This window comes from Crassostrea angulata, chromosome 5 (assembly GCF_025612915.1).
Source record: "Crassostrea angulata isolate pt1a10 chromosome 5, ASM2561291v2, whole genome shotgun sequence".
In the NCBI taxonomy this organism is placed as follows: domain Eukaryota; kingdom Metazoa; phylum Mollusca; class Bivalvia; order Ostreida; family Ostreidae; genus Magallana; species Magallana angulata.
This window is the reverse complement of record NC_069115.1, coordinates 43,938,762-43,963,782: the sequence shown is the minus strand read 5'-3', so window position 1 is coordinate 43,963,782 and position 25,021 is coordinate 43,938,762. Positions and strand designations below refer to the sequence as shown.

At 34.6% G+C, this 25,021-nt stretch overlaps 1 protein-coding gene and 1 long non-coding RNA gene across 3 annotated transcripts; one reads left to right on the top strand and one right to left on the bottom strand.

Moving 5' to 3' along the window:
* Positions 1–8,758: 8,758 nt before the first annotated feature.
* On the top strand, positions 8,759–10,942 carry LOC128183662 (uncharacterized). Its single transcript, XR_008243637.1, has 3 exons — positions 8,759–8,953; positions 9,844–9,999; positions 10,156–10,942. It is a non-coding gene; the product is annotated as an uncharacterized LOC128183662 (long non-coding RNA).
* A 135-nt stretch (positions 10,943–11,077) lies between these two features.
* On the bottom strand, positions 11,078–24,273 carry LOC128183655 (uncharacterized). 2 transcript variants are annotated; one of them, XM_052852756.1, is made up of 28 exons: positions 24,093–24,272; positions 23,756–23,944; positions 22,932–23,137; positions 22,578–22,827; positions 21,921–22,064; positions 21,631–21,813; positions 21,095–21,300; positions 20,304–20,544; positions 19,739–19,888; positions 19,324–19,617; positions 18,811–18,999; positions 18,274–18,485; positions 17,942–18,179; positions 17,541–17,684; positions 17,142–17,330; positions 16,605–16,816; positions 16,273–16,510; positions 15,875–16,018; positions 15,476–15,664; positions 14,763–14,974; positions 14,431–14,668; positions 14,032–14,175; positions 13,634–13,822; positions 13,098–13,309; positions 12,766–13,003; positions 12,390–12,533; positions 12,104–12,258; positions 11,078–11,748 (listed from the first exon to the last, which is right to left on the bottom strand). In XM_052852756.1, exons 1-28 carry the CDS (start codon positions 24,142–24,144, stop codon positions 11,296–11,298), a joined length of 5,655 nt encoding a protein of 1,884 aa, XP_052708716.1. In that variant the 5' UTR covers positions 24,145–24,272; the 3' UTR covers positions 11,078–11,295. The 2 variants fall into 2 exon arrangements, with proteins under 2 accessions (XP_052708716.1, XP_052708718.1); XM_052852758.1 differs by lacking the exons at positions 12,390–12,533; positions 12,766–13,003; positions 13,098–13,309; positions 13,634–13,822 and having other exon boundaries at positions 24,093–24,273.
* Positions 24,274–25,021: the final 748 nt, after the last annotated feature.

The following is a 25,021-nucleotide window of genomic DNA, read 5'->3' as shown; positions in this document are numbered from 1 at the left end:
AAATCAAATATTTTAAAAGCCTTTCAAATAGTAAGAAAAATTCCATTTTAAGGAGACTGAATGGCAAACACCTTGCCCGTCATTATTACCTTAAAGTAACTATAGTTTCAGAGATGTATTCCTTAGCTAAAACATACTTTGTAAACAATCTAAATATTTTTCTATTTATTTAAACAGAGCTAGAGCTTCGTCTCGTGAGGTCAAACGAGGGTTCGTGAACCATACCATCATGATGGTATAATTTACACAACACCACAAAACAGTTTAAAATATACGGTGTATCTATTACTTACTTATGAATATTTTTGTATGTAAAATATTATATTGGGAGAGGGCTAAATACGTTTTAGAACTTGTGCCCGATCCCATTGTAATCATTTTACAATAAAATAAGTTAAAACTAGACCAATGATTTGTTTTAAAAATAATATAGTTTTCCCGCGTTTCGTAGAATAGCGGGAAAATGTTGTATGATATTTACGTGTTCGAATAGATTCGCGTAGGAATACAGGGCGGGGCCATAGGAAGGCCATTATAAAAGGTCAGAGTTAATAGTAAAGGTCATTCTAGCCAGTTTCACTCAGCGCACGAAGCTTACATTCTTTTTTCGCGGGCACCATGGCGGCACCAAGTGACGAATTCTTACAAAGAGTTTCAGAAATAATGGACTCCAAACTGTCTTCATTCGAGCAAAAGATATCCAAACAACAAAAACAGCAACACGAACAGCACTTGTCCAGGATTCAGGCAGCAAACGACAAGACGTTTGTTTTCAAGAGGAAGGGAAACGAAGCCCAGTACAAATTCAACAACCGCGTAAGAGAAAAATTGATAGAAGCCAACACCAGCTTAAGCGATGGTGAACCAGAAATGGCCTTTAACAGCATTTCATCAGGTATAGAGCTAATTCATCAGAGACAAAAGTTAATTAAATTAGCAGACTCATACAAAACAGGTTGGCGAAAGTGCAAGAATATACACAGCATGAATTAGCGTCAGACGAGGAGGACGAAAAACGAATTTTTAAAGCTGAAATCAGGGCGGACAAGAAATTAAAGGAGGAGAGGATACAGAAGGCGAGGACGTCCAGGCGTACCAATCCATACCCGGAGCGAGCCAGCAGCGTGCAGAACCAGCCCAAGTCCTACGAGAACAGTAAAAAATCGGGAACATGCTTCAAATGCGGTTTCCCCGGTCATGGGCAAAGAATTGCACCACCAACAACAACAACAAAGAGACCGGCTCTAAGTTAAGTACTTTAGATAGTAATGTGTATGTGTATTGTTCAGAGCAAAGATTTACATGCATGCATGAGTGAGCACTTTTCAGAGAGTAAAAATAATGTCTGCCGCTTTGTGGCCACAATAGATGAAAATGTCAGTCCAGTTGGACGTTTGAGAGGTCATTTGACTAAATGGGTAGATATACAAGCAGATAAGTATATTTTGGACGTTATTGAAAATGGATACAAAATTCCGTTTAAGACTATTCCAAAAAGTGTGTGTTTAGACAACTATAAATCTGCTAGGGATAATGTCAAAGTAGTTTGTTCTGAGATTCAAAAACTCATTGATAAAGGTTGCGTAACAGAGGTCAAGAATTTTCCTTTTGTTGTCAATCACTTGACACTCGCTTTCAATAAAACAGGTAAACCTCGGTTGGTGTTAGATTGCAGGCATATCAATAGTTGTATTCACGATTTCGTTTTCAGAATGGAAGATGTCAAAACTGCTAGAGAAATTTTTCAGAAGGGCGATTTTTTGATAAGTTTTGATTTAAAATCAGCATATCATCACATTGAAATTTTTGAACACCATAAACAATATCTAGGTTTTCGATGGGAGATGAAAGGGGATATAAAATACTTTGTGTTCAACGTATTACCTTTTGGCATTTCTTCTGCAGCATTTATTTTTACAAAACTTATGAGAAAGGTGGTTCAGTATTGGAGATCTTCGAGTTATCGGGTCATTATGTACTTGGACGATGGTTTAGCAGGGGCCGAAGATTTTGATCTACATTCAGTGAGGTTATCAAACGCGACTTGACAGAGTTGGGTTTCATTATAGCAGAGTCTAAAAGTGTTTGGTTCCCACAACAAAATATTGTGTGGTTAGGTTTCGAATGGGATATGAGTAACGGTATTTTAAAAGTAAACCAAGAGAGAGTTAGGAAGCTACTCAGGTGTGAGCCAGACGAGCTTTGCAGGCAGCTGGCCTTTAATGATAATACATCATCGATATCATGTGTACATAAAGTGTAACAAAAAATATAATTCCCCATGAATGACGTTAAAAACCGCCCAGGAAAAACCATAGATAAAATATTTGAAACAACTATGGAAACCTGTGTCCGAACGCAAGTGTAAATAACGTCTAGGGGCGAATATCGGACTTATTCATATATTATTATAAATATTATTATTAATTACGGAATGCTATATAATCCATTAAATATAGAGACATCAAAAAACTTTAAAAAGAATGTAAGCTTCGTGCGCTGAGTGAAACTGGCTAGAATGACCTTTACTATTAACTCTGACCTTTTATACTGGCCTTCCTATGGCCCCGCCCTGTATTCCTACGCGAATCTATTCGAACAAGTCAATATCATACAACATTTTCCCGCTTTTCTACGAAACGCGGGAAAACTATAGTATAATATACACTTATAAGAATATTTCCAACACATTAAGAACAACACAACTTAGGTGTGAGCCAGACGAGCTTAGAATTAAATGTTCAAAAGTAAGCAAAGTATGAAACATTATGCAAAATAGTTTAAGTATTGAAAAAAAAAACTCAACAAAACAAAACATGTAACCTGACTGTCTTTTGTTTGTTATCATAATCCCAAACGGAGCCGATGTCCACTGAGGAACAATAAGGGTACCACCATCTAGAGTTAAATTTGGTACATTTACTATTATAATCTGTAGCAAACCTATCACAAGTGTGTATGCCCCAACATTCATCAATAATTTGAAAAACACTGTTTTTTATTCCCCAGTCATCACTGTCAAAACACCTGCTAAGTGAATCGGCTTGAATGTTTTCTGCCCTTGGTAACCACTGAATGTCAAAAATGATATGTAAGTTCTGTAATTTTTCAAAAATAAATTGTTACTGCAATTTCATGTAAATACGACTTTCTGCTACTGACTTCCAAAATTCTGCAAACATTTTTGCTGTCGGTATACCATGTTACTTCTTTACCCTGAATACTTTCTCCTATAGTATTCAAACACCTGTTAACTGCCTCTAGTCCCCTCTAGGTGGAACTTTTTATGGATTCCTCTCCAGTCCAGAGGCCTACTACATCTGAGATCTCAGAATTTTCTACATAAGCTCCCTAACCTGAATCGGATGCATCGCTAAAAATTTTTAGTTCTGAAAGTTCTTTGGAAGTCTTTATTTCTTTGCCGTTTATAGATCTTAAATTAATCTTCCAAAATTCTAATTCTTCTAAAGTTTGCAAACTTAATTCAATGTAAGAATTCCAACTAAATCTTGACAATATATCTTGATAAAGATACCTAGTTTTGAAACTGACCGCATTTCCTATAGCGTTTTCCATAGATATGATCTGACCTGCTATACTAGCAAAAGATTTCACCCGAAAATGCGAACACCCTGATTGACTTTTCAAATACACTTCTTCGATGCAACTGAGTAGCTTCCTAACTCTCTCTTGTGTTACTTTTAAAATACCGTTACTCATATCCCATTCGAAACCAAACCACACAATATTTTGTTGTGGGAACCAAACACTTTTAGACTCTGCTATAATGAAACCCAACTCTGTCACGTTGTGATTACCTCACTGAGTGTAGACGCTTGATCAAAATCTTCGGCCCCTGCTAAACCATCGTCCAAGTACATAATGACCCGATCACTCAAAGATCTCCAATACTGAACCACCTTTCTCATAAGGTTTGTAAAAATAAATGCTGCAGAAGAAATGCCAAAAGGTAATACGTTGAACACAAAGTATTTTATATCCCCTTTCATCTCCCATCGAAAACCTAGATATTGTTTATGGTGTTCAAAAATTTTAATGTGATGATATGCTGATTTTAAATCAAAACTTATCAAAATTTCTCTAGCAGTTTTGACATCTTCCATTCTGAAAACGAAATCGTGAATACAACTATTGATATGCCTGCAATCTAACACCAACCGAGGTTTACCTGTTTTATTGAAAGCGAGTGTCAAACGATTGACAACAAAATGACATTCTTGACCTCTGTTACGCAACCTTTATCAATGAGTTTTTGAATCTCAGAACAAACTACTTTGACATTGTCCCTAGCAGATTTATTGTTGTCTAAACACACACTTTTTGGAATAGATAGCTCTAATAAACTATTGTTTACAGATAACAATACATGTAGTTCACTATGATTTACAGATAACTCTAATTAAGTATTGTTTACAGATAACAATACACGTAGTTCACTATGATTTACAGATAACTCTAATAAACTATTGTTTACAGATAGCAATACACGTAGTTCATTATGATTTACAGATAACTCTAATTAACTATTGTTTACAGATAACAATACATTTAGTTCATTATGATTTACAGATAACTCTGATTAACTATTGTTTACAGATAACAATACATGTAGTTCACTATGATTTACAGATAACTCTGATTAACTATTGTTTACAGATAACAATACATGTAGTTCACTATGATTTACAGATAACTCTAATTAACTATTGTTTACAGATAACAATACATGTAGTTCATTATGATTTACAGGTAACTCTAATTAACTATTGTTTACAGATAACAATACATGTAGTTCATTATGATTTACAGATAACTCTGATTAACTATTGTTTACAGATAACAATACATGTAGTTCACTATGATTTACAGATAACGCAAATTAACATATATACAAATATACAAAATGGAACCTTGATCGTTATCAAATATGCCTATAAAATAGATTAGATTAAAATAGATTTATATTACTTTGAAGCTTAGAATGCAAATGACTGTTAATTATTGTAACAACAAGTTACTATCAACATCAATAAAGAGAACTTGTGCCATTTGAATGGATTTTATTTTCAATAAGTGTTAATTGATTTTTTTAAAGTATTGTTCAAATAACTCAAAAAATTCGGAATTGAAAGCAATACAAGTATAAATAACAACACTGCAATATTCCAGACTTAGCTATGCTTCTGCATTACCAGCTTACAATTTTTGGTCATTGTTGCAGTGTAGATAGTGCACATCTTAAGTGTACGACTTTGCGTTTAGTCACGGAAAAGTGTCTATCAATTGTCCAACTATCGGTAATAGAGTAATGCTCACACATTATTGATAGATTAGAGGAGGGAGAGGGAACTGATTTCTTTTCAAATCGATAGTTTAATTAAAATCGAAAAATTGAAATAAACATCCGAGAAATGAAATCACTATCCACTTCACACAATGCAGAATGACGCTCCCTCTTTTGTGAAATGCTTAGAAAAAATCTCAATATGGGTACGAATTAAATCGATGTATTTTCCCGGGATATCTTTTTATCTTCATTTTTTGCCTCGTCGTTTATCAAACCTTACAAACAATAGAAAGCACTTCAAAACAAAGATCTTTGGGATTTTCATTTTGCTTGGATAATGAGGTAAAAGAAATCCTGGGATATACTTTTAAAGGAGAGCGCCATTGCACAACAGAATTTCAAGAAAGCTAACTCTGTTCCTTTTATTGAGAAACAAAAGCGGTAGAGGTTGTTCCATACATGGATGCATAAAAGAACAGCAAAAAATTGTTATATACATGTAGGATAGGATCTGCTCCAAAATAATATGCAAAATATCATTTTTTTTTTAGTTATCCTAAATCAACTCGCACGTGTACGTGCACTTTTCAAAGTGTTGTCAACTTTCAAGAAAATGTGAGGCACGAGATTGTGAGGAACAAAAATACTTGTCAGTTTAGTAAGCTCCGGACATACCCTGTATCTACTGAAAGGTACAGATTCAGTTCTGCTTATAATAAGGAAGTTATTAATAATGTACATATTTGCTATTGAAACGTAGATAATTATAAGATCAGGTGTAAGTTTAACACCACTAGTAAGTTGCTTTACACCATTTTGGTATTTGTTTAATCTCCGATATCTGAACAAATATTTCGTTGTATAACAAACATGCTTGGCATTCTATCGAAGATGGAGGTAAAGTACAAGTTAAAAAAAGCTAAAGAACTAATAAATCTAAAATTGTAAAATTTATAATATTGTTGTAAATAAACATACATGTACTACTGTACAAATAATCTCTCACTTATTGATTTTTCTTTTGCTTTTAATATACTTCCTAATGTATAATGTCGCCTTGTATTAAGCGTCTTTACATATGTAAAATCACGTAATACTTCTACTACTAAAATTAGAACTTATAATGACTAAAAGCGTTATTTTGCAAACTACCCAATACATTTGTACATAATTGCATGCTGAGGTCACATGGTACACAATTCACAACAGCAACATTAAAAATGATGACGCTTTGTGATTCTAATGGACAAAGTTATATAATGGGGATATAATATATAATATGCAAGTCCAAACGGGGAAGATTTGTTTAGCAGTATAAAATACAATATTTACATTCTACTGTGTTTTTCCATTAAATTTCGTGATGTTTAAATGCTTCTAAATGCAACACCTATTCACTGCGTATGAATTTACGAGTAATTTACATAAGTAGTTCTCAATCAGTGATGTCTATGTTATCAGTTAAAAAATCATTTCATGAATGTTGTCAAAACAGAAAGTTTTATAATTATTCAACAAAAAAGTTGACTTTATTGTTATAAGCAACATTTCAAGAGTTATTTATCATGGATTATATTTTCATGCTCGTCGATCTCATCTCAACAGTCAATGTGAAAACCAGTTTCAACCGGTTTTACAAAAGTAGCTGTTCTTGCTGTTACTTATTCACTCCCTCCGTGATTTGCACTTTATATCGATTTATTCAAGTAAACAATTGATTTCTTCAGTAAGGGAATGTAAATATAAGCATTAAATGATATATTTTTGACGTCGTCGTGTTAATAACTGCCGTCAGGTGAGCAGACAAATTATAATAACCTGACGGCAGTTATTGACACGACGACGTTAATAGTAAATCATTCAATGCTATAGTGGCTTGTGCAGAATTTGCTGTAAAAGAAATGATCGTACGTAGAAATATGGTGGTAAAGGATAAATCTCTCCCTATGAAAGAATTGTGTTCAACTATTAATTAAAGTCGCAGTGATATTCAATTTTCGACTTCAGGGGAATGCATGTTTTGTAAATCTGCTGTTAAAACATGGACTTTGTACGTGGTGTCATGAATACTGACCCGCATGTTTTGTCGAAGTAACCAGTCGTTTATTTCCAAAAGAACACCAACAAACAGTACGTTAAGATGAAGCCCTTATATTTCTTACAATAACAGTGAAACATGAATGTTAGCGATGTTCACATACAAACATTTTATTTTAAAAATTATGACAGAGGCGACTTAAAACAAATTATTTTACCTAAGCGAATTGTAAAATTTTCAAAAATGATGTGCTGTAATTTTTCAAGTAGAATGTAACTATTCTAAGTCTATCATTTATTTTCCAGAGTGAAGAGTTCGTGCTGTATGCTTCTATATGTCCAACCAAATTATTCGGGTACACTCCACCGCCACGCGGATTCATGTTGGTGATCGGGTTCATACAGACGCTTGCTTCATTCCTGCTTTTGCTGCCTGCTTTTGCTGCCTGCTTTTGCTGCCTTTTACCGCATTACACCCTTGGATGTATTTAGTATTCTGTGCCATGATGACGCTTTCAATTTACAGCCATAGTGTTCTTGAAAACTCTGGCAAAGTGGCGATAGCAAGCTGTATTTTTATAGCGTGTATAGCTTTATACAAAAGAGGACCTATTGCCTAATTTAAAAAATAACTCTCGCATAAGATGGAGAATAAATCTTTTGAATTGTTCATTCCAGCTGACTATAAGTCAATGTTAATAACAACTTACTTATCATTCAATACATTGTATTAAAGAAAACTTGTGAAAAATGAACATATTATTAATGCGTGTGTTTTTAAAAATATTTTGAGAATATACGTTTTACATTATAGAATATATAAATGTACTAGATCCGTTTTTGTTTGTTGAAGCTGTGAGTAGTTTACAAATCTCAGTGTTTTGACTATCTAAAATAAAATTAATTCAGCCAATGCCACATGCTGAAATACCAACAAAGTAATAACATTTTCTGCATTGTCAATTGTTTATTCTTTCATAGTTAATGTGGGGCTTTGGTTAGTACATATATTTTATGGAATGTTTATATACAATCCAAAATGGTTTAAAATATTCTAAATATAACTATATCAAATTTTGCACTTATAGAGAATGCAGGAAAGTATTGCTTAATATGCTTCTTTAAAATAGATATAAAAGGCATTGAAAAATTCAATTCAAGATATATAAATGTGAATTTGTTTTTGAATCATTAACTGAGAGCTCGAGCAAACATGTACAAGTAGCTGCCAATAAAAGGAATATGTTTATGTGAGAATGATAACTATTTGCATATGTTTATATACAAATGTGGTATAAAATATTAAAGAATTTACTCTCAAACATAGACACGACGAATCGTTATATACGCGTAACAAAGATCTAGATCTGTTGCAAGACTGCGCGATTTTCTCGGGTAAACAATATCCATACATGCACAGGTTAATTTAAAAGATCTAGTCGATTTAAAATAATCAATCGCAACTTATCGGGCCTTTTCAGCAGAACTCGGAAAATCATTTAACAGCTGGTTAAAGGAAAGGCCAGGCGTGAAGTTGGAAAATTGTGAACAAATTCCGGGGCAAGAAATTGAGGAAAACGGAGATACCTGTATATCTACTGTAAAAAGGTATTTGGTTCCTACTATTTGAGTTGGTCTCGTTAAGATATAATAATTTGTGCCTATTTTGTAAATACGTCATATTAATTCATCATTAGTTCATAAACAAAGCTTTATTCTGATGGGGGGGGGGGGCAGAATGTTGTTGGCGTTTTAATTAAAAATAGTCTCTTTGAACTTTTTTTCTTCAAAATAGACTGTTTATGTCTAAATCGACTTTCAGCCTCTCTTCGAAAATGAATTGCGTGTTCCTAAGTCTTAGCAATATTGTGAAGTTTACTTTGTTATTTATGAAATGTCTCTAAAATTTAATTATCGTATCACGAAAATTAAGAGTATTGTTTCAAGATGACACATTGTACAGCTATACAAAATCAAAGTAGCATGTCGAATTTACAACAGCATGTTAAGGAAACCTGGCGCTGTTTTAAATGATGTTCATTAATAAAGAAATAAAAGAGCCCTTTTTATTATATTTAGAGCATATGGAGAAAAAGGGGTTTTCAACACAGTTATTTTCTACTTGTTTTGATTGTTCATACAAACACACTGTCGAACTGGTTTTCCTTTTAAAGGGTCAACGATCGGCCTTGATAAATTTATGTAAACAATGCGGACAGTGCACCAGTCTATAGATTGCAAAAGGGATTTGCTGCGTTCTTTGTTATATATATATATGGAGTAAAGTTTATTCTCGCATTGATCTTCGAAAAAAACTTGTATCTGTATAAAACATTTGCTTTTCAATGAAAATGAATCAATTGGAAATAATATCCCTTAAGCAATTTACGTACTAATACCGGTACTTTCATTTGCAAATATGTTTCCATATATAAACCTATAGAATGAATAGCGAAGAAGGGTAAATAATGTGTGATCTTTTGAATTTCTGACTTTAGGGTAACATCTGATTTGTAACAAGAAGTGCAGGACAAAACATGGACTTTCTGAGCGTGGCTTTGTACGTCTTGTCATGGATAATGACCCTCATATTTCTGAGAGCAGGCTTGGTCAAAGTAACTAGTCGTTTATTTTCAAAGGACCATAAAGAAACGGTAAGTAAAGATAAAATTGTAAGACATGCATAATTAATAGGACAATGATGAGGATAAAGTTGATGACTAATCATAGTGAAATTGAAAATTAAAAACAATTATTGCAGTTGTAAAATTTGTAAAGAATGATTATTTAGTTTATTTTTTAATATCTAGAGACAAGAGTTTGCACAATATGCTAATGTGTGCCCCACTGTATTATTTGGAATCACACTTTCACCAGATGGATACATGCTTTTGGTCGGAGTCATCGAGACGCTTGCCTCTATCCTGCTTTTGGTGCCTTATACCGATTTGCATACTTGGATGTATTTAGCATTCTGTGTCATGTTGGCGCTTTCAATTTACACACATGATGTTTTAGAACAATACTTCAAAATGGTGTATGATATATGTCTTTTTCTAACATTTATAGTGTTATATAAAGTTGGACCTATAGCTTTAACAAACCAGGAAAACGATCTCGAATAAATTATAATACTTGTGTGACTGCAACTCTGGAATCTTAAGTAACAGTTGATTACAAAGCGTTGTAAATGAACACTTTAAAAATCAGTAAAGAAAACTTGTTCGATTGAAACATTATGATTCTACATTAATGTGCTTTTTTAATTTCGTTCATAATACACATGTCAATCAATATTGCCCCATTTGCACTTAGTAGAACTTACATGTATTGTATGTGCAGGTTTTACTAAATGCAGTCTTGGAAACAATCTTTTTTACAGTTAAGCCACAGAAAGTGGCTTACATACACAGAGTAACAAAACAATGCATATAGTAAAAATATATTTTATTGCATCGTTATTGCATCATTATTTTTTCATTCAATGTGGAGCTTTTTTTTTAATATTATGGAACAGTTATATAGAACACAATTATGAAAACTGCCTAACATTTTATGTGCATGATAATACATGTAGTTAAAGAATAAAATGAAAAGAATTCATGGTGGAATACGTCTGACCATGACAAAAAACATTCCTTTTCTCTCTGATTATCTTTCTGTTGCATTTCTGCCTATTTAATAAACTCTATCAGCTTAAATGGGGAAAATGAATGTTTGCTGATGAAAATGTATATTTTTTTATCGTATCAAAGCTAATTAAGTCCTCCTTGAAAAACATGTGAAATAAAGTAAAAATTATAAGTAATATACGGAGTATAAAAATCCTAAAATATAATATACTACATTGATAAAATGTTACATTCTACAAAATTAAATATAATGTTAATTTTAAAAATTTTGATTATTCTCATGCATCTCATTATCACAATTAATCTCATAGAATTTAATTAATCCGGATCTGACATTTCCGGTTCCGGTACATATATCTGGAAGTTGTCATAATCACTGAGAGTCCTGCATGGAGCCTTATCAGGCTCCGTCTCTTTAGCCTTATTAATGACGTCAGCAACATTACTTTCATTTTTATGACGTAACGGCCGCCATTTTTCTTCTCGGACGTTCTCGAAAACAGGTGGCTGCGCTGTAATACATTCTTCATTGTCGATGTTTATGTCAATTATAGTATTAAGGACGTCCAATGCTTTAGCCTCGTTTGCACTTGCAAAAGTGGATTTTTCGATTTTTTCGTCCTGGTAAGTCCAGTTTGGATCGTTTGTGGAACTACTTTTACTTGGAATCAGTTCTTCATGACTTCCTCTGAGGTACTCGTCCGATTTGACTGACGCACCGTCTGCTGACTTGGCGTCAGCTGACACATCTGCATGAAATGTTCTTCTCTTCTGCAGAATGGGAAATGAACGCATGATAAATTGAATGTTAAATATGAATAAACGAGACATTTTGATGATATTTGCTTTAAATAAAACAAGTAAATGTATGTAGAGACATATTTTAAAGTTACAAAATAAATTATCTTCATTTATGATCAAGTACATTCATGATTGAAGAATAATCATTAAGATTATCAAAATGTAAAAGAAAAAAAAGTATAATATTTTTTACCATCAATATTTTCCCTTACCATAATCCAAGACACCAAAAAACAAAAATTGAGAAAACTGCACTGGAGTGGGATTGTAAGTTGTGTAATAGGTGATATTAAATAGAAAAAAAACCCTTTAGATCTGTACTTACTGCTTTAGACTTCTTGCAGTAGTATACTGTTGCTATAACAACAAGTAAAAAAACCACACAGACAGATACCGCTGCAATGACGATTATTTCCGTTTCCGTTAGGCCTGTGGGTCCTACTTGTGATTTTCCGAGGTTAATATCATTTTCATCATCAACTATTTTTAATAAAACAAAAGCATAATTATAAATTTGGAGAATGAGAACAGCAATGAATAGAAATAAAGGGCAATGCTAGGCTCCATTTTTTCTTTAAAGCTCATGGTACTATTCCGCAGTTTATATTTACCTGTACAGTTTGTACCACTGTCCACCACCGTCCTGTTTTCAGTGCATGGTTCACATGTGAGCTGACCCGGAAGTGGTTGATAATGACCTTCAGGACAAGGGACACATTGAGAGGATACCATGTACATTCCGGGGGCACAGGGAACTAGTAAAACAAAAACGTCATTTTGTTTCAATGAAAACTGCATGGTAGCAAATGATTTACTTATCCAGCATTATACATTGTGTAAAAAACTTAAGAAATAACAATCATTGTTGATCTATAAAGTTTAATTCTTGAGAATTTACAATATATAACATTGCAATACATGCAACCTTTCTAGGCAAGGAAACATTACTAAAATACGGCAATTTTCTATTGCTATTGAAATACATACCACAATATACTTGGCTTGTCCTGTTCACCAGATATGTCCTGTTATTACAGCTATAGAACGGACTGCCGTGACTGGCGGACACTTTGGTAACGTCGGATAACCCCGAGGTACAGTTGAGTCGAGAGTACGGCATGAGTAGAGAAGGAACGTGAAGAAATATCAGCGTGATATAGTCAAGACAAACCTCACGGACGTCAAGGCTTTCTTCGTAGAACGTAATCAGTATTGTATTTGTTATCTGCAAAGAAATCCCAATTATAACGTTAAAGAAGTTCTTTTAAACCACTATGTTTGATACTTTTATTTAACAATGTTATCATTAATGATCTTACTTGAAACGGGAGTGAAATTGATGTGATGTTTTCGATCTTCACACCCCCAGCGCTTATACCCAAATCCCCACAGTAGTCTGTGATGGTCTTCTGAAATAGGTCCTTGTTTCTTTCTGTGATTTCTCGGAAATCTTGAAGACAGGACAAGGCTACTTGGTCCACAGTGCTGTAAGTCGTGTAGAGGGCGATTGTTGTAAAGGGAATATCGTATTCTGTAGAGAGAAACCAGAACACATTACCTGTCGATTTTTCTTTCTTTTGAATTACCAAATATTAAATAATTATACGAAATACACCCGTTTTGCATTTGAAGTGGTAACCTTAATAATATCCTCATAAGGGTTTAAGCAGTTTTTGGAAACATTCTATTATAATAATTATAACAGCATTAGTATTTAGCAATTAAGCATGCAATGCTCAGGTTTTAATTTTCATTGGAGAATATTTATAAAATAAAGTGACGGTTGTCCAATATAAGGTTTTCATTGTGATACAAATCAAAGACAGTTATGTATAAATTACAATTAGGTTCTTACCCAGACAGATTTTCCGGTTTGGAGTCCACACATCGCCCTCACACCTGTACTCTACAGACGCCTCCCCCTCACTGGTGACGTATCCACTGCTACACTCAACCGTACAGGTTTGGTTGTGTGCAGCGCACGTGTATTTTGAGTTTGGAATGGATGAGGAAAGTTGGTCCAAATCACAAGGAATTGTATAACCTAGTTACAACATAGAAATCACATATTTTGGAACATAAAATTGTCCCTAAACCGACGCATATCTTCTGTTCAAATTAACTATTTCTAATAAAACAAAAGCATAATTATGAATTTGGAGAATGAGAACAGCAATGAATAGAAATAAAGGTCAATGCTAGGCTCCATTTTTTCTTTAAAGCTAATGTTACTATTCCGCAGTTTATTTTTACCTGTACAGTTTGTACCACTGTCCACCACCGTCCTGTTTCCAGTGCATGGTTCACATGTGAGCTGACCCGGAAGTGGTTGATAATGACCTTCAGGACAAGGGACACATTGAGAAGATACCATGTACATTCCGGGGGCACAGGGAACTAGTAAAACAAAAACGTCATTTTGTTTCAATGAAAACTGCACGGAAGCAAATGATTTACTTATCCAGCAATATGCATTGTGTAAAAAACTTAAGAAATAACAATCACTGTTGATCTGTAACTATAATCGAGTCCTTCATATAAAATTTAATTCATAAGAATTTACCATATATAACATTGCAATTCATGCAACCTTTCTAGGCAAGGAAACATTATTAAAATGCGGCAATTTTCTATTGCTATTGAAATACATACCACAATATACTTGGCTTGTCCTGTTCACCAGATATGTCCTGTTATTACAGCTATAGGACGGACTGCCATGACTGGCGGACACTTTGGTAACGTCGGATAACCCCGAGGTACAGTTGAGTCGAGAGTACGGCATGAGTAGAGAAGGAACGCGAAGATATATCAGCGTGATATAGTCAAGACAAACCTCACGGACGTCAACGCTTTCTTCGTAGAACGTAATCAGTATTGTATTTGTTATCTGCAAAGAAATCCCAATTATAACGTTAAAGAAGTTCTTTTAAACCACTCTGTTTGATACTTTTATTTAACAATGCTATCATTAATGATCTTACTTGAAACGGGAGTGAAATTGATGTGATGTTTTCGATCTTCAAACCCCCAGCGCTTATACCCAAAACCCCACAGTAGTCTGTGATGGTTTTCTGAAATAGTTCCTTGTTTCTTTCTGTGATTTCTCGGAAATCTTGAAGACAGGACAAGGCTACTTGGTCCACAGTGCTGTAAGTCGTGTAGAGGGCGCTTGTTGTAAAGGGAATATCGTATTCTGTAGAGAGAAACCAGAACACATTACATGTCGATTTTTCTTTCTTTTGAATTACCAAATATAAAATAATTACAGTAAAACACGGTTATAGCGAACACGCTTATAATGAATTGACGCTTACAGCGAAGTGAATTTCATTCCCCAAGTCTCTATTTCATGTTGTAAACTTGAAGGATATAACGAATTACTTTTATAACGAAGTTAAATTGCCCGTCCCTGGGACTTCGTTATAAGCGTGTTTTACTGTATACGAAATACACCCGTTTTGTATTTGAAGTGGAAACCTTAATAATATCCTCATAAGGGTTTAAGCAGTTTTTGGAAACATTCTATTATAATAATTATAACAGCATTAGTATTTAGCAATTAAGCATGCAATGCTCAGGTTTTAATTTTCATTGGAGGATATTTATAAAATAAAGTGACGGTTGTCCAATATAAGGTTTTCATTGTGATACAAATCAAAGACAGTTATGTATAAAATTACAATTAGGTTCTTACCCAGACAGATTTTCCGGTTTGGAGTCCACACATCGCCCTCACACCTGTACTCTACAGACGCCTCCCCCTCACTGGTGACGTATCCACTGCTACACTCAACCGTACAGGTTTGGTTGTGTGCAGCGCACGTGTATTTTGAGTTTGGAATGGATGAGGAAAGTTGGTCCAAATCACAGGGAATTGTATAACCTAGTTACAACATAGAAAAACACATATTTTGGAACATAAAATTGTCCCTAAACCGTAGCATTTCTTCTGTTCAAATCAACTATTTCTAATAAAACAAAAGCATAATTATAAATTTGGAGAATGAGAACAGCAATGAATAGAAATAAAGGGCAATGCTAGGCTCCATTTTTTCTTTAAAGTTCATGTTACTATTCCGCAGTTTATTTTTACCTGTACAGTTTGTACCACTGTCCACCACCGTCCTGTTTTCAGTGCATGGTTCACATGTGAGCTGACCCGGAAGAGGTTGATAATGACCTTCAGGACAAGGGACACATTGAGAGGATACCATGTACATTCCGGGGGCACAGGGAACTAGTAAATCAAAAACGTCATTTAGTTTCAATGAAAACTGCACGGAAGCTAATGATTTACTTATCCAGCAATATACATTGTGTAAAAAATTAAGAAATAACAATCACTGTTGATCTATAACTATAATCGAGTCCTTCATATAAAATTTAATTCATGTGAATTTACAATATATAACATTGCAATACATGCAACCTTTCTAGGCAAGGAAACATTACTTAAATACGGCAATTTTCTATTGCTATTGAAATACATACCACAATATACATGGCTTGTCCTGTTCACCAGATATGTCCTGTTATTACAGCTATAGGACGGACTGCCGTGACTGGCGGACACTTTGGTAACGTCGGATAACCCTGAGGTACAGTTGAGTCGAGAGTACGGCATGAGTAGAGAAGGAACGTGAAGATATATCAGCGTGATATAGTCAAGACAAACCTCACGGACGTCAACGCTTTCTTCGTAGAACGTAATCAGTATTGTATTTGTTATCTGCAAAGAAATCCCAATTATAACGTTAAAGAAGTTCTTTTAAACCACTCTGTTTGATACTTTTATTTAACAATGCTATCATTAATGATCTTACTTGAAACGGGAGTGAAATTGATGTGATGTTTTTGATCTTCAAACCCCCAGCGTTTATACCCAAATCCCCACAGTAGTCTGTGATGGTCTTCTGAAATAGGTCCTTGTTTCTTTCTGTGATTTCTCGGAAATCTTGAAGACAGGACAAGGCTACTTGGTCCACAGTGCTGTAAGTCGTGTAGAGGGCGCTTGTTGTAAAGGGAATATCGTATTCTGTAGAGAGAAACCAGAACACATTACCTGTCGATTTTTCTTTCTTTTGAATTACCAAATATTAAATAATTATACGAAATACACCCGTTTTGTATTTGAAGTGGTAACCTTAATAATATCCTCATAAGGGTTTAAGCAGTTTTTGGAAACATTCTATTATAATAATTATAACAGCATTAGTATTTAGCAATTAAGCATGCAATGCTCAGGTTTTAATTTTCATTGGAGGATATTTATAAAATAAAGTGACGGTTGTCCAATATAAGGTTTTCATTGTGATACAAATCAAAGACAATTATGTATAAAATTACAATTAGGTTCTTACCCAGACAGATTTTCCGGTTTGGAGTCCACACATCGCCCTCACACCTGTACTCTACAGACGCCTCCCCCTCACTGGTGACGTATCCACTGCTACACTCTACCGTACAGGTTTGGTTGTGTGCAGCGCACGTGTATTTTGAGTTTGGAATGGCTGAGGAAAGTTGGTCCAAATCACAAGGAATTGTATAACCTAGTTACAACATAGAAAAACACATATTTTGGAACATAAAATTGTCCCTAAACCGACGCATATCTTCTGTTCAAATCAACTATTTCTAATAAAACAAAAGCATAATTATAAATTTGGAGAATGAGAACAGCAATGAATAGAAATAAAGGTCAATGCTAGGCTCCATTTTTTCTTTAAAGTTCATGTTACTATTCCGCAGTTTATTTTTACCTGTACAGTTTGTACCACTGTCCACCACCGTCCTGTTTTCAGTGCATGGTTCACATGTGAGCTGACCCGGAAGTGGTTGATAATGACCTTCAGGACAAGGGACACATTGAGAGGATACCATGTACATTCCGGGGGCACAGGGAACTAGTAAAAAACAAAAACGTCATTTTGTTTCAATGAAAACTGCACGGAAGCAAATGATTTACTTATCCAGCAATATACATTGTGTAAAAAACTTAAGAAATAACAATCACTGTTGATCTATAACTATAATCGAGTCCTTCATATAAAATTTAATTCATGAGAATTTACAATATATAACATTGCAATACATGCAACCTTTCTAGGTAATGAAACATTACTAAAATGCGGCAATTTTATATTGCTATTGAAATACATACCACAATATACTTGGCTTGTCCTGTTCACCAGATATGTCCTGTTATTACAGCTATAGGACGGACTGCCGTGACTGGCGGACACTTTGGTAACGTCGGATAACCCCGAAGTACAGTTGAGTCGAGAGTACGGCATGAGTAGAGAAGGAACGCGAAGAAATATCAGCGTGATATAGTCAAGACAAACCTCACGGACGTCAACGCTTTCTTCGTAGAACGTAATCAGTATTGTATTTGTTATCTGCAAAGAAATCCCAATTATAACGTTAAAGAAGTTCTTTTAAACCACTATGTTTGATACTTTTATTTAACAATGCTATCATTAATGATCTTACTTGAAACGGGAGTGAAATTGATGTGATGTTTTCGATCTTCAAACCCCCAGCGTTTATACCCAAATCCCCACAGTAGTCTGTGATGGTCTTCTGAAATAGGTCCTTGTTTCTTTCTGTGATTTCTCGGAAATCTTGAAGACAGGACAAAGCTACTTGGTCCACAGTGCTGTAAGTCGTGTAGAGGGCGCTTGTTGTAAAGGGAATATCGTATTCTGTAGAGACAAACGAAAACACATTACCTGTCGATTTTTCTTTCTTTTGAATTACCAAATATTAAATAATTACACGAAATACACCCGTTTTGCATTTGAAGTGGTAACCTTAATAATATCCTCATAAGGGTTTAAGCAGTTTTTGGAAACATTCTATTATAATAATTATAACAGCATTAGTATTTAGCAATTAGGCATGCAATGCTCAGGTTTTAATTTTCATTGGAGAATATTTAATAAATAAAGTGACGGTTGTCCAATATAAGGTTTTCATTGTGATACAAATCAAAGACAGTTATGTGTAAAATTACAATTAGGTTCTTACCTAGACAGAGTTTCCGGTTTGGAGTCCACACATCGCCCTCACACCTGTACTCTACAGACGCCTCCCCCTCACTGGTGACGTATCCACTGCTACACTCTACCGTACAGGTTTGGTTGTGTGCAGCGCACGTGTATTTTGAGTTTGGAATGGCTGAGGAAAGTTGGTCCAAACCACAAGGAATTGTATAACCTAGTTACAACATAGAAAAACACATATTTAAGAACATAAAATTGTCCCTCAACCGACGCATATCTTCTGTTCCAACTGCAAATTTAAGTTTCATAATTTCCTAAAACTTTTTTGTCGAGTTTTACAATCACTTATCTGGCAACAAGTCTGGCTGTACTATAACAACTTCCATTCTATAAACCTATTAAATGACAAGGACTCTATGCCACTTTTTATATTTTTTTGAACAATCTCGTAATTCAATAATGAATAGTTATTTCATACGGGTGATAACAGATGCCTTGGATAAATATGTTAATTTGTCCATCAGTATCTTCCACTGACCTTTGGTAGTCCGCAGTGCTGTGGTAGTCGGTGAAGAGCTCGTGGATTTCTCTGTCGATGTTTCAGTCGTTTCTATGGTAACAACCGTTGTTTTCAAAGACACAGACGTTGACAATATTGTCGAAATTGACGTCAAGACGTTTTGTGTCGTTTCCTTTGTCTCTGCTAAATCAGTTGTTATGGTCTGCTCTGTTGTAGTCAATTCCGTTGATTGCTCTGTGACATTTGGTAATAACGTCACTTCCGTTGGTGGCGAGGACCCAGCGTAAGATATATTACCCAAAGTTGTGATTTCTAAATTGTAATAAAAAACCTCAAACATAATAAAATCTAATGGCAAATTCTACATAGTTAACTCTGTATGTTTTTATACTAATAATTAAGTTCAAACCTACTTTTCTCATCATAGTCATACCTTCTAGTCGACATTCAGTGCGGTCCTCGTTTACTTTTGTCCAATCAGAGCAGTTTTGACAAAAGGTTTGGCCAATAATTGGTTGATAAGTTCCATTGGGACACGGTAAGCATATCAAATCATTTTGAAATGTCCCAGCTGAACATGGAACTATGAAGAATGGTCAAAATGAAAAAAAAAATTGTCAAATCTCGTACCTAAAATATTATAATAAAGACTATATCTTATAATGGTACCATTAATATAAACAAACTAAGGTAGTAATAAGGAATTTGTAGAGGAATTACTATAAAGAAATATTGTAATATACTGAATTAATAACAACTGTATAGGCAGGTATAGTATCATCTTTGCAATGGAACTGAAACTAATGTGAATCAGACCATTACTTTTAATTATACAGTATACGTTTTCTTTTGATTAAAGTTTTGAACTCGTACAGTTGGTTTCTACACAATCATCTTTTTACATTGATATGTAAAAATTTTACTTGGTTTCAGTAAAACAAACCCAAAATGACAAAATCAGTTCACTCACTTTGTTTAGTTTTAGAACTCTGACTTACTGCAGTAGGACGCCTCTGTGGAGTTGATGACGAGCCGTCCATCCGGACAGTTTAGCACATCGCCGGATCTTTGTGCCGATACTTTGGTCACATTGGTTCGCCCGTCCGTGCATTGTAGGACTGTGTATGGATGGAGATAAGTCGTCCGACTTTGAAAAGTAATTTTTATTATGTCCATGCACACATCCATTATTTTTGTTGGCCATGATCCATAAAATTTCAGATGAAATGTCATCTTTATCTGTTAGAACATTTATAATTGTATTATGACAAAAAACACTTTTTTAAATTGATACTGACGCATTTACCATAATTAAATATTTAGAGAAAAGTTAAATAGCACACTTTTTACAAAATAATTCTCCAAAAGTAAGTAAATAATCTTAAAATATGATAGAAAATAAACTAAGTCAATACAAAACTTTGTAATCAATATTTAGGCAATGGCATTCATAAAATGGGGGATTTAGATTGTACAGGTTTTCCCAAAATAAAAAACTAATGAAATTTTGTAATTATTTTAATAAATTCAAGCAAAAATTTCAAAAGGATTTCAGGCAAAATTACAAGTCATTATTAGGTCACCAAACTGTCTTGAAATGCACAATAGGTGTATATTTTGTGTAATCTGCTCAAGAGTGACATTTTACTTTTTTACACTGTCATGCGTTTTTATTACTGTCAAATAAGATGAAATATCTAATATCAAGCTAAAAACGTAAAAAAAAAAATTCAGTCGAAATTAAAACTATTAACTTCAAAATTATGAATCAACAACAACGATACTTTACTTGGAATGCGATTGATCCAATAGTTATATTTTCAATGGTCACATTTCCGTCATGAAGTTCGCTACAGGAGGTAGATATATTTGTTTGGAAGTAATCTCTGTGAGCAGAAGTAAAGGCTTGGAATTGACTTAAACATGTGGCCGCCACTGCGTCGTTGGTCGTATAGACAGCTTCTAGGTCAACGTTGTATGTGGAATATTCATATTCTATTAATATAAAATGTTAAATGTAAAGAACATTTATTAATTAAAAATCAATTTAACTTTATGATCGGTAATGCAACATGAATCTATACAATTATGCATACAACGTTACTTGCAAAGTCGCTCTTGAAATAAACAAAGTCAAGGATTTTGTTTTCTCAAGAAAATTTCTTTTTACTTTCGTATTAAGAAAATGTATTTATATAAACGCTGCTCCCTCCTTTGTTTAATCAAACGTTTTTATTTAAAATATTTTTTGTTACGAGTTTGCTGCGTTATTACATAAAGCAATGGCCTGGTTCCTTCAATGCAATTAATCAACAAGAGACTTACTTATACAACTCTTAAGAGGAGGAAACCATCCTTCTCCGCTGCAGTTATACACTGTAGAAAGTCCCCCGTCATCTTGTATGTACCCACCCGAGCAGGTGGACATACACATTTGATTCTCAGAGGTACACGTTAAATCAATATTTTGGGTCTTCTGGGAAAGGAAAGTAGAAACACACACCGAATCTGGAAAAGTTTGAAAGGAATTTCTCCAATTCCTTTTTTCTAACCTATGTTTATTGACAATTAAACAGGAACATAAAACGAAAGAATGGATTTTTGTCTACATGTACCTAGACATTTAGTTCTGTCCTCTGTGACGTGTTTTCCGGTTGGACATACGTCACAGGTCAGCTGACCCGGAACTGCCTGATACGTTCCTTGGAGGCAGGGCTTACATCGGGTCGAGTTTAGGTAATTTCCAGGAAAGCAATGAACTTAAAAAAAATTTATATAAGGTTCAGTCACGAAATCAACATATATTATTATACTTTCATGTTAAATACTAAAATCTGATTGGTTAAGACGCAGTTGATAATCCGTTCTCATACCCTCAGCGTTAGCAACACACTTAGCAACGGGTAACAAAACGAATTGTTACATGCGCGTAAATTATGCGCGCACGGTTCGCCGTGAAATTCACGTCATTTCTATATAAAATCAGTAAAAAAATTTCTAAAATTAAGACATTCAGTATAATAAAATAAATAGTGCCTGTTTGGTCATTGACACCCCATCGAAAACCATTGTCAACCTCCGCTTCGCGTCGGTTGACAATGCTTTCCTCGGGTTGTCAATTTCAACTGTTACCCTCCCAAACAGGCACTGTTTATATACTAGTATACTATAGGATTGGTTCATGTAACATAAATAGCAATGACCGTCCAGGAATTTCTTCAAGACTAAAATCACTTTGCATCACAATATGTAGGTTCGATGGGGATTCTTACCACATCGAACACCCCCTGAACTCGCCAACGGCTGTGAACCCAACATCTCGGTACAGTTGTACTCAAAGGCGGCGCTCCTTGTCGTCTGCTTTTTTGTTACTGCGCTGTGCGAAGCACCGCAGGAAATGTTGGAGAAAGGTTTTAGATAGTTCTGATTCCCGTTAGATATGATTTCAATCATATCCATGCAGATATCGCGGGATGTCTCGGTACCTTCTCCTGAGAATTTGACGTGGAATACAACATTAACCTGTAAAAAACAATATGACAACTTGTCATTTATTTAATATGAATTCACAAATATTTTCATTTCTAAAAGTTGGATCTTTGAAGGCTAGTACATATATATTCTACCTGAAAAGCCAAAGGTGAAAGTTCCAAATTTTCAATTGAAATAGATCCGGTCTCCAGCTCTCCGCATGTCGAACGAATAGCATTCCGGAAGCTGCTGATACTCTTCCACATTCTGACGTTAAAACCGTAGAGACAGTTTCCGGCTGGCTGGTCCTCTGTCACATACACGATGGTAAAGTTTGTCGTCATCACTGGAGTCTTTGCAGCTGTCAACAACAAATACACAAATCTTGATAATCCAGCTTTCTTTGTTACATGTGCATGACGAAACGTGTTTCTTATGATACATGTATCTTGAAATATGTGTATATTACTTTTCAAGTAAGTCAAACACATAACAACAAGTTTACTTGCAAATTGTCCCTGACAAAAACACCCCATTTTAACAGTTAACCCACGCCGCCTCTAAATATTGTCATTGAGCTGGTTAATGGCAAATCGTTAATGTAAGGATTTGATTTTGTTCGGAATATTAACTTGGTGTTAATATTTGATTTATTAGACCATATTTAACACAGCAACAATTAGTGAAAACCTTACCAGTTCAAAACACTTTTTATGTTAGTGTTAAATAGTTCCGATCTTTATTGGGTTGGTTCTCCGAAATGTTGCCTTTTTCAACATAAGATAAAGGTCTGAAAATTTCACTTTTCGTGTACTTAAAAATCAATATTTCAAAAATAATTAGTACTGAGTAGTCTAGGACTAACGGATTAATAAATTGCATCACCCCCACACACACACACACACACACACACACACACACACACACACACACACTACCAAAAAAAATCCTTCAAATCATATCTGAATATTAAACGTACGCAGACACGTAACCGTGTTCGGGATCCATGAGGTACCGTTACAGACGTGAATCGTCGTCTGACTTCCGTTTTCTAACACATGACCGGAAGTGCAGGTGGACTGACAAGAGGTGGCGTTTTGATAACAGTTTTCCTGGAGTGTTGCGATATAAAGATGTCTGGACAGTTCCTCATCATCACAGGCGTACACTGGTTGTTACGACAAAAAAAATAATAATAAGAGAAAGGCACAGTTCAGTTGGTTTAACTAAGCCCGATAAAATCTGCCTATAATGAACATCATACTCATTGATTGTGTTTTGTTGTTCAAGAAGCTATCACCTTCCACAATTCTTACCTTCTGTCTTCACAGTGACCAAACACAAAAGGAACACAGCACAATTCCTCATTTTAAGCACACCCGGAAGTTAATTCGGTTATAATATGCACATTTGTTGATGCCAACATGGTTACACTTGGTGTCTTCTACGAGACGGGAAAATATTGGTTATATTGGTCGTTAAGTTAAATGCCTTACTCAATTACTATTGCGACTGAAAGCGATCAATCCATGGGAGATCTAATCGGTGAAATAATACCCGTATTTAACTTGACAACTTAAATGAAAGCTTTCTGAAAAAAAAAAAATGATTATGCTTTTGCGCATTGACTTCTATGTATGTAAAATCTTTGCATTGGTAACAAAATTTCTCATGTTGCAATGTATCATTATTTACGGAAGCCCGTTGGTGCCACGTGGGAAAAATATTTTATCTGGCAGCCGCCACATAATTATTTGGCGGCCGCCAGATAAAACCTGGCTTCCTGATGCGCGCGCATGTTTTAATGGGAGCTTTTTAGGGAGTTGTGGATACACTCTAATTTGTTAGTTTTATTAATTATTTCTGAAACTTGACATTAAATATCAATTGCAGAGCTTAGGATTTTGAAAAACTGGTTGAGTTGAATGTATAGAGGACTTTGTTGTTAGAATCTAGAATGATTTTTATATTACTTTGTGCCTTGTATTATACATGTATGTTGTAAAACATGGTATTTAAGAGTTGGTTCTGAACTTAATAACTGAACTAAACACCCGTTCAGGAAATCTTAAAAAACATTAAAAAACCTTAACTTGAGAGGAATTTTATGTTAACATGTATAGGTAAAGGAACGCACTGCCTTTTATATGTTTTAATTTTGGTATAAGAATTTACCAACGCAGATTAAAGTCAGCTTTATTGACCACGACAGCTAGTACAGGCAATATTATCACGAGAGGAATTC

What these genes read in the sequence shown, in the direction of transcription:
- LOC128183655 (XM_052852756.1), bottom strand. Translation starts at nt 24,144, where the DNA reads ATGAGGAATTGTGCTGTGTTCCTTTTGTGTTTGGTCACTGTGAAGACA. An exon ending in GAACACGGTTACGTGTCTGC is followed by an intron (nt 23,138 to 23,755) that starts GTACGTTTAATA and finishes TGTTGTTGACAG; the next exon opens with CTGCAAAGACTCCAGTGATG. An exon ending in CACTGAATGTCGACTAGAAG is followed by an intron (nt 19,618 to 19,738) that starts GTATGACTATGA and finishes ATTACAATTTAG; the next exon opens with AAATCACAACTTTGGGTAAT.